The sequence below is a fragment of the Heptranchias perlo genome, chromosome 10, assembly GCF_035084215.1.
Source record: "Heptranchias perlo isolate sHepPer1 chromosome 10, sHepPer1.hap1, whole genome shotgun sequence".
Taxonomy (NCBI): domain Eukaryota; kingdom Metazoa; phylum Chordata; class Chondrichthyes; order Hexanchiformes; family Hexanchidae; genus Heptranchias; species Heptranchias perlo.
Window position 1 is genome coordinate 7,963,524 of NC_090334.1, and position 13,764 is coordinate 7,977,287.

At 47.2% G+C, this 13,764-nt stretch overlaps 1 protein-coding gene across 1 annotated transcript; it reads right to left on the reverse strand.

The window, feature by feature from the left end:
* Nucleotides 1–6,225: 6,225 nt before the first annotated feature.
* cyp1c2 (cytochrome P450, family 1, subfamily C, polypeptide 2) lies at nucleotides 6,226–10,730 on the reverse strand. The gene has a single exon (XM_067991189.1). The coding sequence runs from the start codon at nucleotides 10,098–10,100 to the stop codon at nucleotides 8,535–8,537; it is 1,566 nt and encodes a 521-aa protein (XP_067847290.1). The 5' UTR covers nucleotides 10,101–10,730; the 3' UTR covers nucleotides 6,226–8,534.
* Between the last annotated feature and the right edge of the window lie 3,034 nt (nucleotides 10,731–13,764).

Sequence of the window (13,764 nt, forward strand, 5' to 3'; positions counted from 1 at the left end):
ACTGTTGGTCTCACTGATGTCCCAGTTGCCTAGTTGCCCTCGCCGCGCTGTTATCAGCTCACATTTCCAACAAGTTACAGTTCAAAACATTTTTGAGCTGAAGGGTGCAGAAAAAAAGTCTAACGGGGCACGCCGGGAGATGTCCTGCTCCAGCAAGATCCGGCCCAATATAGTGACTGGGGATTTGTTGCGGTGCTAAGTTTTGGTCCCTGCTTGCACAAACTGGGTTTTAATCCACTTCCGTTTAATTTTTGACCAAACCAGCCTTCCTCGAGGAGATGCTAGCGAATGGAATGAGGTTCTATAAGCACCAGCTTTATGGTATCGATGTGCAACTGAACATTCCTCTGTGCTGAAAGCATTAACTGCCAGATGGGGTAGTTCCATGGGGAGTGGGGGAGGTCATCATAGACCAGCCCATGCTATGGGCCCAGTGTCCATTGTCCATCAGTTTTCCTCCCCCAGCCCAAAGCGCCGAGGACAGCTGTAGCAACCCGTACTGCCACCTTGGCTGAGATCAGGGAACTCAGCATGTGTGTAGATCAGTTTAACACCAATAAGTGCATTATCCGCTGACCATTTTTAAAACCATTTATATTTTCTCTGGTCTACCCATTTTAAATTCCCCCTCCATTTTATATGGTAAATACCCCATTGAACATCTAGTCCAGCTGACGGTGCGCAGCCAGGTAGCATCTGCCAGTACCACTCCTCAGCTAGCAATTAAAGCATCCACCTCACCCTTCAATTCTCCCCCTTTTCTATAGGAAATTGTTTCACATGTATGGTCTGGGATAATTTATGACATAACTGACAGTGTGCCAATACAAGACAGTGCTCGTTCTTTCCAGGGGTTCCCCACTGACCTGATCTCAGTCAATGCCTAGGTTACGTGCTCATGTTTCCAGAATAGGGCTAATTGGTGCTGATAGGGAAACCCTGGGCAGGATTGTCCTGCCTGCGACAGGTGAGGACTGTTCCTTTGATCCCGCTTTAACCCTAGCCCATTTTCTTGGAACAGTGGTCAATTGTCAAGCAGGGCTGGGCATCCAGTGTGATCACTTCCACTGAGAGAGCCTGCCACTGTGAGGGAGGGAAATACCAGCAGTGCTGCAGACCCAGAAAAGGTTATTTAAAAGTGGCAAAGGAGCTACAGAGAGGAAAAGGGAAGATGCTTTAAGGTGTTGGCCAAGAAAATGTCTTAGAAAGTGCAGTTTTAGGGTGTCGAAGAGGAGAGAGAGAGAGGAGGCCTCTGCTACACTCTTTCCCTCCATTTGCAAACATTGGGGCGATGATCACCACTGCCCAGGCAGTCCCAGGGAGCACTGGTAAGAAGGTCAGATAGGAACAGGATGGTCTGAGAGCCTGGGCCCTCCCTCTTCTGACATTGACTCGTGATGGTGGGGGGGTCCAGCTGTCTGTGGTCCATCTCACCACACCATTTTCACATTGCTTCCCCCACAATCCTGCATGATTCGGGATGGAGTAGTGGAGGAAAATATAGCCCCCTGGGTTTTAAAAGGTCGTTATGGTGAGAATCTATGTTTAATGGGGTTCTGGTGGGGAGAACCCATGTTTAATGGGGTTCTGGTGGGGAGAACCCATGTTTAATGGGGTTCTGGTGGGGAGAGCCCCTCTTCAAATCAAATATTTTTGGGCTAACGAAATTGAAGGGGCAAGGTCATTCTGGAACTTGAATGGCCTCATGCCAGCAGTCAAAATGTAACAAAATGCAAAATGTAATCAAGTTTTTCTTTTGCTGGCAGATTTTTTTTGTCTCTGCTCTGTGCCGTATCTCATTGGCTATGGTAGCTTAGAATCTGATAGATGCTGTAATGTGGCCTCACACCCAGATATCAGCACTCCCTCTTCACCATCCTTCCTTATCTGACAGCTGTCTGTATTACAGGCCGCTGCTGCCCCCAACTGTCCAGATCTCACACTACACATTCAAAAAAACATCCCATTCAAACAGGCATTTAGGGCAACAAGTCCGACTAAGGCTAGTCGGAACATGTACCTTCTGACAATTCAAAGGATATACGTTTTGTAATAAAGTGCAAGATGTAGTATAAGAGTTAATGTCTTTGTGTATTTTTGTGAACTGCTTCACCCCTCCTCCAATTAACGACCGTTTTTAAACCCAGGCTTGATGTCACCTGATCAATACTGCTTCATTAGCTTTACAGTCAATTTGAACTGTAGTCACTTTTTTTTATTCGTTCATGGGATGTGGGCATCGCTGGCAAGGCCAACATTTTATTGCCCATCCCTAATTGCCCTTGAGAAGGTGGTGGTGAGCAGCCGCCTTGAACCGCTGCAGTCCATGTGGTGAAGGTTCTCCCACAGTGCTGTTAGGAAGGGAGTTCCAGGATTTTGACCCAGCGACGATGAAGGAACGGCGATATATTTCCAAGTCGGGATGGTGTGTGACTTGGAGGGGAACATGCAGGTGGTGTTGTTCCCATTTGCCTGCTGCCCTTGTCCTTCCAGGTGGTAGAGATCGCGGGTTTGGGAGGTGCTGTCGAAGAAGCCTTGGCGAGTTGCTGCAATGTATCTTATAGATGGTACACACTGCAGCCATGGTGCTGGTGGTGGAGGAAGTGAATGTTTAGGGTGGTGGATGGGGTGCCATTCAAGTGGGCTGCTTTGTCCTGGATGGTGTTGAGCTTCTTGAGTATTGTTGGAGCTGCACTCATCCAGGCAAGTGGAGAGTATTCCATCACACTCCTGACTTGTGCCTTGTAGATGGTGGAAACGCTTTGGGGAGTCAGGAGGTGAGTCACTCGCCGCAGAATACCCAGCCTCTGACCTGCTCTTGTAGCCACAGTATCTATGTGCTGGTCCAGTTAAGTTTCTGGTGGGGGAATTCGGCGATGGTAATGCCGTTGAATGTCATGGGGAGGTGGTTAGACTCTCTCTTGTTGAAGATGGTCCTTTCTGGCACAAATGTTACTTGCCATTTATCAGCCCAAGCCTGGATGTTGTCCAGGTCTTGCTGCATGCGGGCTCGGACTGTTTCATTGTCTGAGGGGTTGTGAATGGAACTGAACACTGTGCAATCATCAGCGAACATCTCCACTTCTGACCTTATGATGGAGGGAAGGTCATTAATGAAGCAGCTGAAGATGGTTGGGCCAAGGACACTGCCCTGAGGAACTCCTGCAATGATGTCCTGGGGCTGAGATGATTGGCCTCCAAACCCATCTGACAGCCACACAAAAACAACAGCAACAACTTGCATTTATAGAGCGCCTTTAATAATGTAAAACATCCCAAGGTGCTTCATAGGAGCGATTATCAAATAAAATTTGTCACTGAGCCACATAAGGAAATATTAGGACAGGTGACCAAAAGCTTTGTCAAAAAGGTAAGTTTTAAGGTGTGTTTTAAAGGAGGAGAAATGTAGGGAGATGGAGCGGTTTGGAGATTGGGGTGGATTTTCAGAGCTTAGGGCCTAGGCAGCTGAAAACACAGCCGCCAATGGTGGAGCTAAGGGAGTCGGGGTTGCACAAGAAGCCAGAATTGGAGGAACGGAGGGTTGTAGGGCTGGAGGAGGTTACAGAGTTGGGGAGTGTGAAACTTTGGTTTATCAATTTATACATGAATGATCTGAGTTTAGGAACTCGGAATAACATCAAAATTTGTCAATGGCACCAAATTGAGGGTATGGCAACTTGCGAAGGTGACTGTGAAAAGACTAGGGAAAGACATAGGCTAGCAGGGTGGGCAGGTAAGTGGCAGGTGCAGTTCAATGCAGAAAAATACCAAGTATTCCAATTTGTTGGTAAGAATAGGAAAAGGAAATGTTTAGATTTTAATAATAGGGGAGCAGACGGACTTTGGTGTGTGGAGACATGGGTCATTAAAGGTGGCAGCTCAATTATAGGTCATTAAATGAAACAAATGGGTTTGTTTCTTGGATACAAAAGCAAGGAGGTAATGTTGAATTTGTCTGGGGCATCTAAGGTTTCTCTGCCTGAACACTATTCATTTGATGGCCTTGATAACGGGCAGTTGGAAAGATTATCTGTAATCACCGGGCATTGTTCTATGACTATATATGTGGTAATTTTCAATGAATCTCGACACTCACCTGACGAAGGAGAAAGCCTCCGAAAGCTTGTGATTTTCAAATAAAACTGTTGGACTATAACCTGGTGTTGTAAGATTCCTTACATTTGTACACCCCAGTCCATCACCGGCATCTCCACATCATGAATTTGTATAGGACCTTAGTTAAGCTGAATTTGGAGTACTGTGCACCCTATTACAGGCACAGCTTAAAAGCAATAAAAAAGGTGCAGTATAGATTCAGTAGGTTCTTACCAGGGATGAGGGATTGTAGATATGAAGAGATACTGGAGAAGTTAGACAAATTGTTTCCACTGGTCTGCAAGATAATGACAAAAAGAATTAAAGAGGATGTGCGGAAAATTAATTTAGGCAGAAGATGGTTTGAATGTGGAATTCTCTGCCGCAGACCGTCACTGAAGCACATCCCATAAATAACTTTTTAAAAGAATTAGGTAGTTGCCTGAGAAAGAGGAATATTAAAGGGGAGTGAGGGGGGGAGTGAGGGGGAGAGTGGGATTAGACGAGAATGTTGAGAAAAACATAGGTGCAGACTTAATGGACCGAATGGCCTGTTTCTGTGCTGGAACATTCCGTGACATTTGACGAATGAAATGAGGGCGATGAATGATATCAGACCTGCAGACACACGGTGTTCCGTGACTGTTGTTATAGTAATACCAGGTTATTGCTGTACCAGATAATATGTTTCCTGGTGTACTGAAGGCACTGACTCTTGCCTGGTTACAGTTCCAGGGGCCACTTTTTTTACCTCAGTCAAATGAGGCTACTCTTCACGTACAAACCTTCACAGTAAATGTGAGCTGGGGTGGGGGCCTGACATCTGAGCCACATTCTGACCTCACATGACAACTACACAAGTGAGCTTGGGCACACTGGGTGGCAATAAGAAACAGGAATCCTGGCCACTTTCTGCAGGGCAGAAACACTGAGCCCAATTATAGCACCAATACTGCCACCCAACTGAGATCAGCCAACTCATCAGGAAACCAGTCTGTGACCATATTGCTCAGGACCACAGCAGGGCTACAACAACCCACCAAGACACTGATCCACCAAACCATTGACTTGCCAAACTATCAAACCACTAAACCATTGACAAACTATTGACCCACCAAACTATCAACCTATCGAACCACCAAACCATTGACCCACCGAACTATTAAACCCCCAAATTATTGAACCCACGAACTACTGACTCTCCACCACTGACTCACCAAACTATTGACCCAAACCATTAAACGCCCAAACTATTGACCAATCTTCATCGTCGCTGGGTCAAAATCCTGGAAGTCCCTACCTAACAACATAGGAGAACCTTCACCACACGGAGTGCAGCGGTTCAAGAAGGTGGCTCACCACCACCTTCCCAAGAGCAATTAGGGATGGGCAATAAATGCTGGCCTTGCCAGCGACGCCCACATCCCATGAACGAATAAAAAAAAATAACCATTGGCCCTCCAAACAATCGACCCCAAACCATTGAATGCCCAAATTATTGAACCTGCAAACCATTAAACCCCCAAACTGTTGACCCTCCAAACTACTGACGCACAAACCATTGACCCATTAAACCACTGACCCTCCAATCTATTGACCTGTCAAACTATTGACCCTCCACACTATTGACCCACCAAACCACTGACCCGCCAAGTTAATGATCCCCCAAACTATTGGCCCACCAAACAACTGACCTCCCTGAACTACTGACCCCCCAAACTATTGACCCACCAAACTACTGACCCCCCAAACTTCTGAACTCCCAAACTATTGACCCTCCAAATTAATGATCCCCCAAACTATTGACCCACCAAACTACTGACCCCCCAAACTATTGACCCTCCAAGTTAATGATCCCCCAAACTATTGACCCACCAAACTACTGACCCCCCAAACTACTGAACTCCCAAACTATTGACCCTCCAAGTTAATGATCCCCCAAACTATTGACCCACCAAACTACTGACCCACCAAACTTTGGACCCCTCCAAACTACTGACCCTCTAAACTATCAGGGGAGGGTGCTGATTATAGTCAATGACAGAAAAACATTAAATAGCAGTTATTTACTGTAGAATACTGTCAGGCCAAGAAATACACTTAAAAAAATCAGACCAACTCTCAGGAATGTGATATAAAAATACATTTGTGTTATTAATATTCACGGTGGCAGTAATACAGTGGAATACATTAATTAGTAGAATAATTTACACGTATGGTCACGTACAGTGACAGTCAATTATATGAAACATATACATAGTGTATAACATCAATCTGGTGCAGTATTCAGGAGGCATTGTGACTAAATGCAGAGTGGAGCAAACAAAACACAAATTAACCAGGTTTTCAGGAGGCAGAGAAGCAAGAAGGCAAGGGTCAAGAACCAGAGGACGTAGATTTAAGGTGATTGGCAAAAGAACCAGAGGTGACATGAGAAAAAACTTTTTTATACAGCGAGTGGTTAGGATCTGGAATGCACTGCCCGAGGGGGTGGTGGAGTCAGATTCAATCATGGCCTTCAAAAGGGACCTGGATAAGTACTTGAAAGGAAGAAATATGCAGGGCCATGGGGATAGGGCGGGGGAGTGGGACTAGCTGGATTGCTCTTGCATGGAGTCAGCGCAGACTCGATGGACTGAATGGCCTCCTTCAGTGCTGTGACCTTTCTATGATTCTATGTGGTCCAATTATACCTTGCTCGTCTTCACATCTTAATGATTAGTTACATTTCTGTTGTATTGACTTCACAGCGTCCAATAGGGTCAAATACATCACAGCAACTGGGGTGGGGGGTGTATTTGTGTGTATGTGTATGTGAAAACAGAAAATGCTGGCAATACACAACAGGTCTGTCAGCATCTGAAAAGAGAGGAATAAAATAGGTTAGGATTTCAGTCTGTCGTCAGAATTGGAGCTCTGACAAAGGGTTAACACTGAAAAACTTGCCTTTTTTCAGGTGCTGATGGGCTTTCCCCAGCATTTTCAGGTTTCATTTCAATTTCCACATTTTCACTTTACCTTTTTATATCTATACGCATTTCATCCTTATATATGTATACATATTTTATCCTTATATATGTATACACATTCAAAGGCTGTACATAGAGAGCAATGGCAGGGCTGAGGTGCTGACAGCTGCTGTTTTGTTTCTCTTTTCCTGGACTTCTGTGTAGGTCATTTGCTGGTTATCGGGATGACTGCAGTACAGGTAAGGAGCACACAGGCAGAGTTCGACTAGCCCACCCTCACCATTCCCCAATCGAGCGAGCAGCATTCTGCTCACTGGCCTTCAACTGGCTGTCCCATCAACTCTTTAAGGTTAAACATTTTAAAAAAAAAATATGGTGTTAAAGACAGCTCAGCAGGCTCACCTGGAGATAGCTGAAAGATTCAGTATGAATTTCAGGTGAACCAAGGATCGGGAGATCAAGCAGTCTTCAAAGAGTAATTAGTTATGTCCCTCATCCAGTGTGAGTGCAAACTGAAGCATCACCCAGCACAGAGCAAGATGGGCAGTAGAATTGCCCTCACCACTCCTCTCACTACCCCGAAGAACATCCAAAAACATCTCCACCAAAACTCTGGGACTCGCCTCATCCCCACCCACAGAACTAAAGCAGAAGGAACAGAAATATAAGGCAGCATCGGCCTCTCAGAGTTGTCATGCTGTCTATTCACTCCAAGCCGGAACAGAGTGACTGAAGAGGGAAACACTCGGGAATACGTGGCCACAAAACACAGCAAAATTGTCAGTGTGGGCTTTAAGCTGGTGTCTGATGACCGGGATCACAGTTCGAGCTCAGTAGCTTGCGTGCTTCCAATATAACGGGCACTACAAAAATGTTACTTTAAAAAAATACAATATGCTTTTTTTTTAATACTATTTAACTTTAATTTTTAAATGAACTGTTTACGATTTATGAAAAGGCAACAGGGCTGTTGAATGTTTAGGGGGCCCCCTCGCTCCCTCACGCCTCCCCGTGTGTTCGGAAATCACAGCGAGTCAGGAGAGGTTTGAAAATGTGTTTCGATATTTTTTGAACATTTCGGAGTGAGCCCGGGTCCCTGTGATATTCGCATCAATAATACCGGGACCCGCAGGAATGAAATTCCTTTGTTCGCTAATTTAAAGGGGGCGTTTGGCCGGTTAACGCAGAATCTCTCTCTAAGTGTAATTTAAGTGACTCGTATCAAACATATCCCATAATTTACTTAAAAATACATTTCTAGCTAGCCTGATAAACAGCATATTCCAATACTGACAGCTAGGAACAAGGCTAAATGTGGATTAATGTTCTTCCAAATGTGAGAAGTTGTATTTGGTGAATTGTCAAGTAGCAATCGTGATATATTGGTCTGGTAAGTCCTCATTCCTCTGTTGCTGTCTGGAGGACACTCCGTTTTCTCCATCTCTTCAATCTCTCTCTATCTCTCTGTCTTTATGCTGGTGATACTATCCCGCGGTACTTGTCCCTCAGTCTGACCAACACGGTGAAGGACACCGGTTTGATGGTCAGCCCATAAGAACAGTCCATGCTCAGTTCTTCTGAAGGATTCGCCTCAAAGATGCATTGGTGGACTAGGATCGCCGTGAAGAGGAATATCTGGAGTTTGGACAGCTGCTCGCCGATACATCTCCTCTTGCCCACCGAGAAGATCATCACACTGCTCGTCAAGTCCCTGTTGATGCTCCCGTCCTCATTCAGGAACCTGGTCGGGTCAAATGTCCCGGGGTCCTTCCACTTGTGTTGGTCGTGGTTGACAGACCACTGGTTGATGAAGACCACCGTGTCTTTGGGGATGTGGTAGCCGTTGATGTCCACATGGGAAGTGGTGGCATGGGGGATGGTCATTGGGACGAAGCTGGTGAATCTCATGATCTCGTAGATAAAAGCATCGAGATAAGGCAGGCGGGCTTTGTCCTCGGCTCCAGGGAGCCTCTCCCTGCCCACCACCTTGTCAATGTCCTCCTGGAGTTTGGTCTGGAGGTGCGGGTATTGGATCAGGTGGAAAAGGATCCAGTTCAGGGCTGTGGACGTGGTGTCCTGGCCGGCTCCCAGGATGTCGGTGACCGACCCTTCAACGTGTTCCTTGGTGAGCCCATCCTCGTCCACCTTCCCATGCTCTATCACATCTATGAAGGCGTCGCTCATGTCCCTGGTGGTACCGGCTTGGAAGGTCTCCCGGTGTTGGACGATCTTGCTGCTGACAAACTCGAAGAACTCGCGGTTGAGCTCTTTAAAGTCCTGGTAGACGCTCCTGACGGGGTTGGGGAAAGCCTGGAGCCAGGGCATGGCGTCCACCAGGCTGCCGGCTCCCACCGTCTGGCCGAACTTGTCGTTCCTGCCCAGGAGCTTCTTGAACTCCAGGTCATCGTGGCTGTAGCGCCGGCCGAAGCACAGGGCGCACATGACATTGGCCGTGGCCACGGTCAGCTCCTGGGACGGCTCGAAGTGGCGGCCGTTTGCCCCCAACATCAGGAAGACCTGGATCAGGTCGCAAGCCTCGCCCACCACATGCTGCTCGAAGAGCCGCTTGGTCTGGGTGTTGGCCGTGGAGAAAGCCCGGACGGTGGAGTGGGCCAGGCGCCGGTGGACCTTCCATTGGCTGCTGTACCTGCCGAAAGCCATGCTCTTGCCTCCCGACACCAGGCGGAAGGAGGCGAAGTTAGGTCGGCCGGCGAACTGGACGTTGTGTTTGAGCAGAGCCTTCCTGATGGTGGCCTCCCCGTTCAGCACCACGATGTCGTGGAGACCCAGGCGGATCTGGAAGAGGTCGCCGTAGCGCCGGGCCATCTTCGTGAAGGTCAGGTGGGGCGAGCTGCCCAACTGCATGGCATTGCCCACCAGCGGCCAAGGGAAGGGGCCCGGGAGTGTCCTCGGCCCCCGCCTCCAGTGCCTCAGCCATCTACAGGCTTCCAGGCAGACGAGGAGGACCAAGGAGAGCAGCAAAGCGGGCTGCACCTGGAGCCTCCATTCCTCAGCCAGTCCCAGCACAGGATCCATGGGTTCGGGTTCAGGGGAGGGTCCCAGGGCTGGCTGGAGATCAGCTTCTTGGTGCAGGTCCTCTGCTGGGCTCTCACTCTCTTGCAAATGTCTCGATCTCACCTTGTCTCAGTCTCTTGCTCAAATCTCAAACTCTTTTACACACCGACCTGCAGCTCCAGGTCCTCTGGAACGCTTTGGAGACGATTGCCCAGTCTCTGCACTTCTTCCCTGACTCTGATCCTTTCTTTATGGGAATATTATAGTTGTTTTCCACTCATTTGCTCCCTTTTCCCTTCTTGTTTTGCTGCTGTTTCGATCTTTTTGCAGAATTCTCTGTTGTCCCTGCGGCTGTTGCAGGGGCCGGCTTGCCTTGAGCTGGAAGGACTCTCCCCGGGTCAGGTCCCTCTCCCCGAGCCGGTCAGTGCTCCGCTCCGAGCCGCTCTGGATTCCGTCTGGGCTTTTTCTTGCCATTTAAAGAGTGCGGGGACCCGCGGATTTCCCTCCCTTTCAAACTGTCTAACTTCATTCATCCTGTTACGTGATGTCAAACCAATGGGAATAAACGGCTATTGGGTTGCTAAATCCATTATTAAAACGAAGGAGAGAAAATTCCCCTTTCTCCCCCAAGATAAGCGTGATCTTTTTTGGCTCTGATTCCCGAGAGAGGGAGAGCGGTACCTCCTCTTAAAGAGGCAACGCCAGCCTAAGAATCACCTTAAAGCGGCAACATTAGTACGAACCATACACCAGCCCTCTTCACCCTTAAATGTTTCAAAATAAAGACTAGGTAGAAAAAAATGACCATCATGTGCGAGATATATTCATTATGCAAGAAATAGCCTACAATGCGACCCAGAACTGTCAGTTTACAATGATGTTTAACGCATTTCCTAAAGTAGCTGGAGTTAGTTACAGGCAGTTCTTGTAAGAAAGAACTTGCATTTTTATAGCGCCTTTTACGACCTCAAGACGCCCCAAAGCGTTTACAACCAATGAAGTATTTGTGGAGTGTAGTCACTGTTGTAATGTAGGAAACGTGACAGCCAATTTGCGCACAGCAAGCTCCCACAAACAGCAATGTGATAATGGCCAGATCATCTGTTTTAGGTGTTGGTTGAGGGATAAATGTTGGCCAGGACCCCCCCTGCCCTTCATCAAAATAGTGCCATGGGATCTTTTATGTCCACCAACATCTCATCTGAAAAATGGCACCTCTGACAGAGCAGCACTCCCTCAGCCTGCACTGAAATGTGAGCCTAGATTTTGCTGGAGTGTGGACTTGAACCGATACCTTCTGACTCAGAGGCGAGAGTGTTACTAACCAAACGACAGATGACATCTTGCAGATTCTGTACTCGAAGTTCTGAAGCTGCAGAGAGAGAGAGAGAGAGCTACTGGCATTTAACCAGCCTGCTGCCATTGACTTATTGGAGAGGTAGATCTGGGGATCCTGGTTGCCTGGTTTGAAGGGTTTTGTCTGAAGTAGGAACTCAGACCTTTAGCAAACACAGGAGAGAAGAGCACCCTCTCCCCATCCCGATCAGTTCTGACCAAGGGTCGAACCCCAGATGCTAATCTGCAGACGGAGGTGTTTAGCAGTTCCAGCATTTTCTGGTTTTATTTCAGATTTTCAGCATTTGCCATTTTTCTTTTTACTCCCAACACAATCTGTCCATAAACCTTCGAGTTATTGTGTTCACCTACATAACAGTGACAGCACTGGAAAACAATTGTATCATTGTATATGAAGCACTCTGGGTGTTAATGCAGGATGTGGTGTATAAATGCCACACTTTCTTTAGACCTGAGGTAAAAGTACAGCTTTTAACTCTCTGATCCACCAATTTCCTTAACTTACATTATAATTTGACTTTTGACTGCTGATTGGTGGGTAAATGGATTTGAGGTACAGATCAACCTTGATCAAATTGAATGGCGGAACAGGCTCGAGAGGCTGAATGGCCTCCATCTGTTCCTATGTCCCGAAGAGATAGGGCTGGCCTGGTGGGGCAAATCTCTTTTTTTGGTGTAGATAATTAGCAACAAGGTGTCATCTGTGGCTCAGTGGGTGGCAGTCTCGCCTCTGAGTCAGAAGTCCCGCTCCAGAGACTTGAACACATAATCCAGGCTGACACTCCCAGTACAGTACTGAGGGAGCGCTGCACTGTCGGTGGTGGCATCTTTCGGATGAGATGCTAAACTAAGGCCCCGTCCGCCCTCTCTGGTGGACGTATAAGACCCCATGGCAATATTTGAAGAAGAGCAGGGGAGTTCTCCCTGGTGTTCTGGTCAATATTCATCCCTCAACCAACATCATTAAATATAGATTATCTGGTCATTTGTTTAATTGCTGTTTGTGGGATCTTGCTGTGCAAAAATTGGCTGCCACATTTCTTACATTACAACAGTGACTACACTTCAAAAGTACTTCATTGGCTGTAAAGCACTTTGGGACATCCTGAGATTGTGAATTGTGCTATAGAAATGCAGATGGGGAGAACCTCATCGGGGTAAGAGGGGGAACCACCTTGAAGTAATGTAGGAATAGGAGTTGGCCATTCATCAAGCACAACTGCCTAGGTCTTTTTGCTAAAAAGGAAAAGTTGCATAGAGGTAGATTAGTTGGTCAGACACTCTCCATTGACTCACTCTCTGCTGGCTGTACAAATGATTTTGAGAACTGTCTCCGCCCAGTTCCTGATGGGCATTGATGCAAAGCATAGAACTCTCCTTAATTCAGCGTTAAATTGGCAATCTTGCTTAGTTCGGCCACAATGACGACTAGTGTGGACAATGTCACACTGGTGCAGTAGGGAACACTAGTCTGAGGTCGGGGTTAGGGCACATTTTTGGAGCAGATTACAGGGGGTTTTATTCTGCACCTGATCTGATGCTGGAACAGTTTCATTTTCCAGAATTAACACCGAGCACCTTTATGAGCACAAAATTTAACCCAAAAAAAAACACTTGCATGTAGCCCGTGGTCACAATTGGGATTCCACATGTGATTGGTTCCTAATCTCAACTGTGCCATCATGGGTGGGAAGTGAGCGGTGCCAAGCAGTGCCCACCACATCCCCCTGGGAAACCAAGGGTAAATCCTAATGCCAGTCAACCTGAGCTGCTGCCACACACTATCCAGTTGCTGGATGCAGGGCAGCATTGGGAGAGGCTAGAGGGACTTGAAGGGGTAGATACTGAGAAGATGTTTCCCCTTCTGGGAGAGACTAGGACTAGGGGTCACAGTTTAAAAATAAGGGGTCTCCCTTTTAAGACGGAGATGAGGTGAAATTTTTTCTCTCTGAGAGTTGTGAGTGTGGAACTCCCTTCCCCAGAGAGCGGTGGAGGCAGGGTCATTGAATATTTTAAGGCTGAGTTCGATAGATTCCTGATTAACAAGGGAGTCGAAGGTTGTGGTAGGTAGACGGGAAAGTAGGGTAGAGGTCACAATAAGATCAGCCATGATCTCATCAAATGGCAGAGCAGGCTCGAGGGGCCGAATGGCCTACTCCTGCTCTTAATTCGTATGTTCGTAAGCGAGGAGGTGGTTACTTCCTTTTCTGCATCAGTGCAGAGCCCACTCTGTCTGAGAAATGAATCAGAAGATGGGAAGCAGAGCAAAATTAATCAAACATTTACAGGAAAAATACGAACTAAAAATGACTCAATGTATTGTAGTCGG

Bases quoted from the DNA above. Each gene is read 5' to 3' on its own strand.
- cyp1c2 (XM_067991189.1), bottom strand. From the start codon at position 10,100: ATGGATCCTGTGCTGGGACTGGCTGAGGAATGGAGGCTCCAGGTGCAG.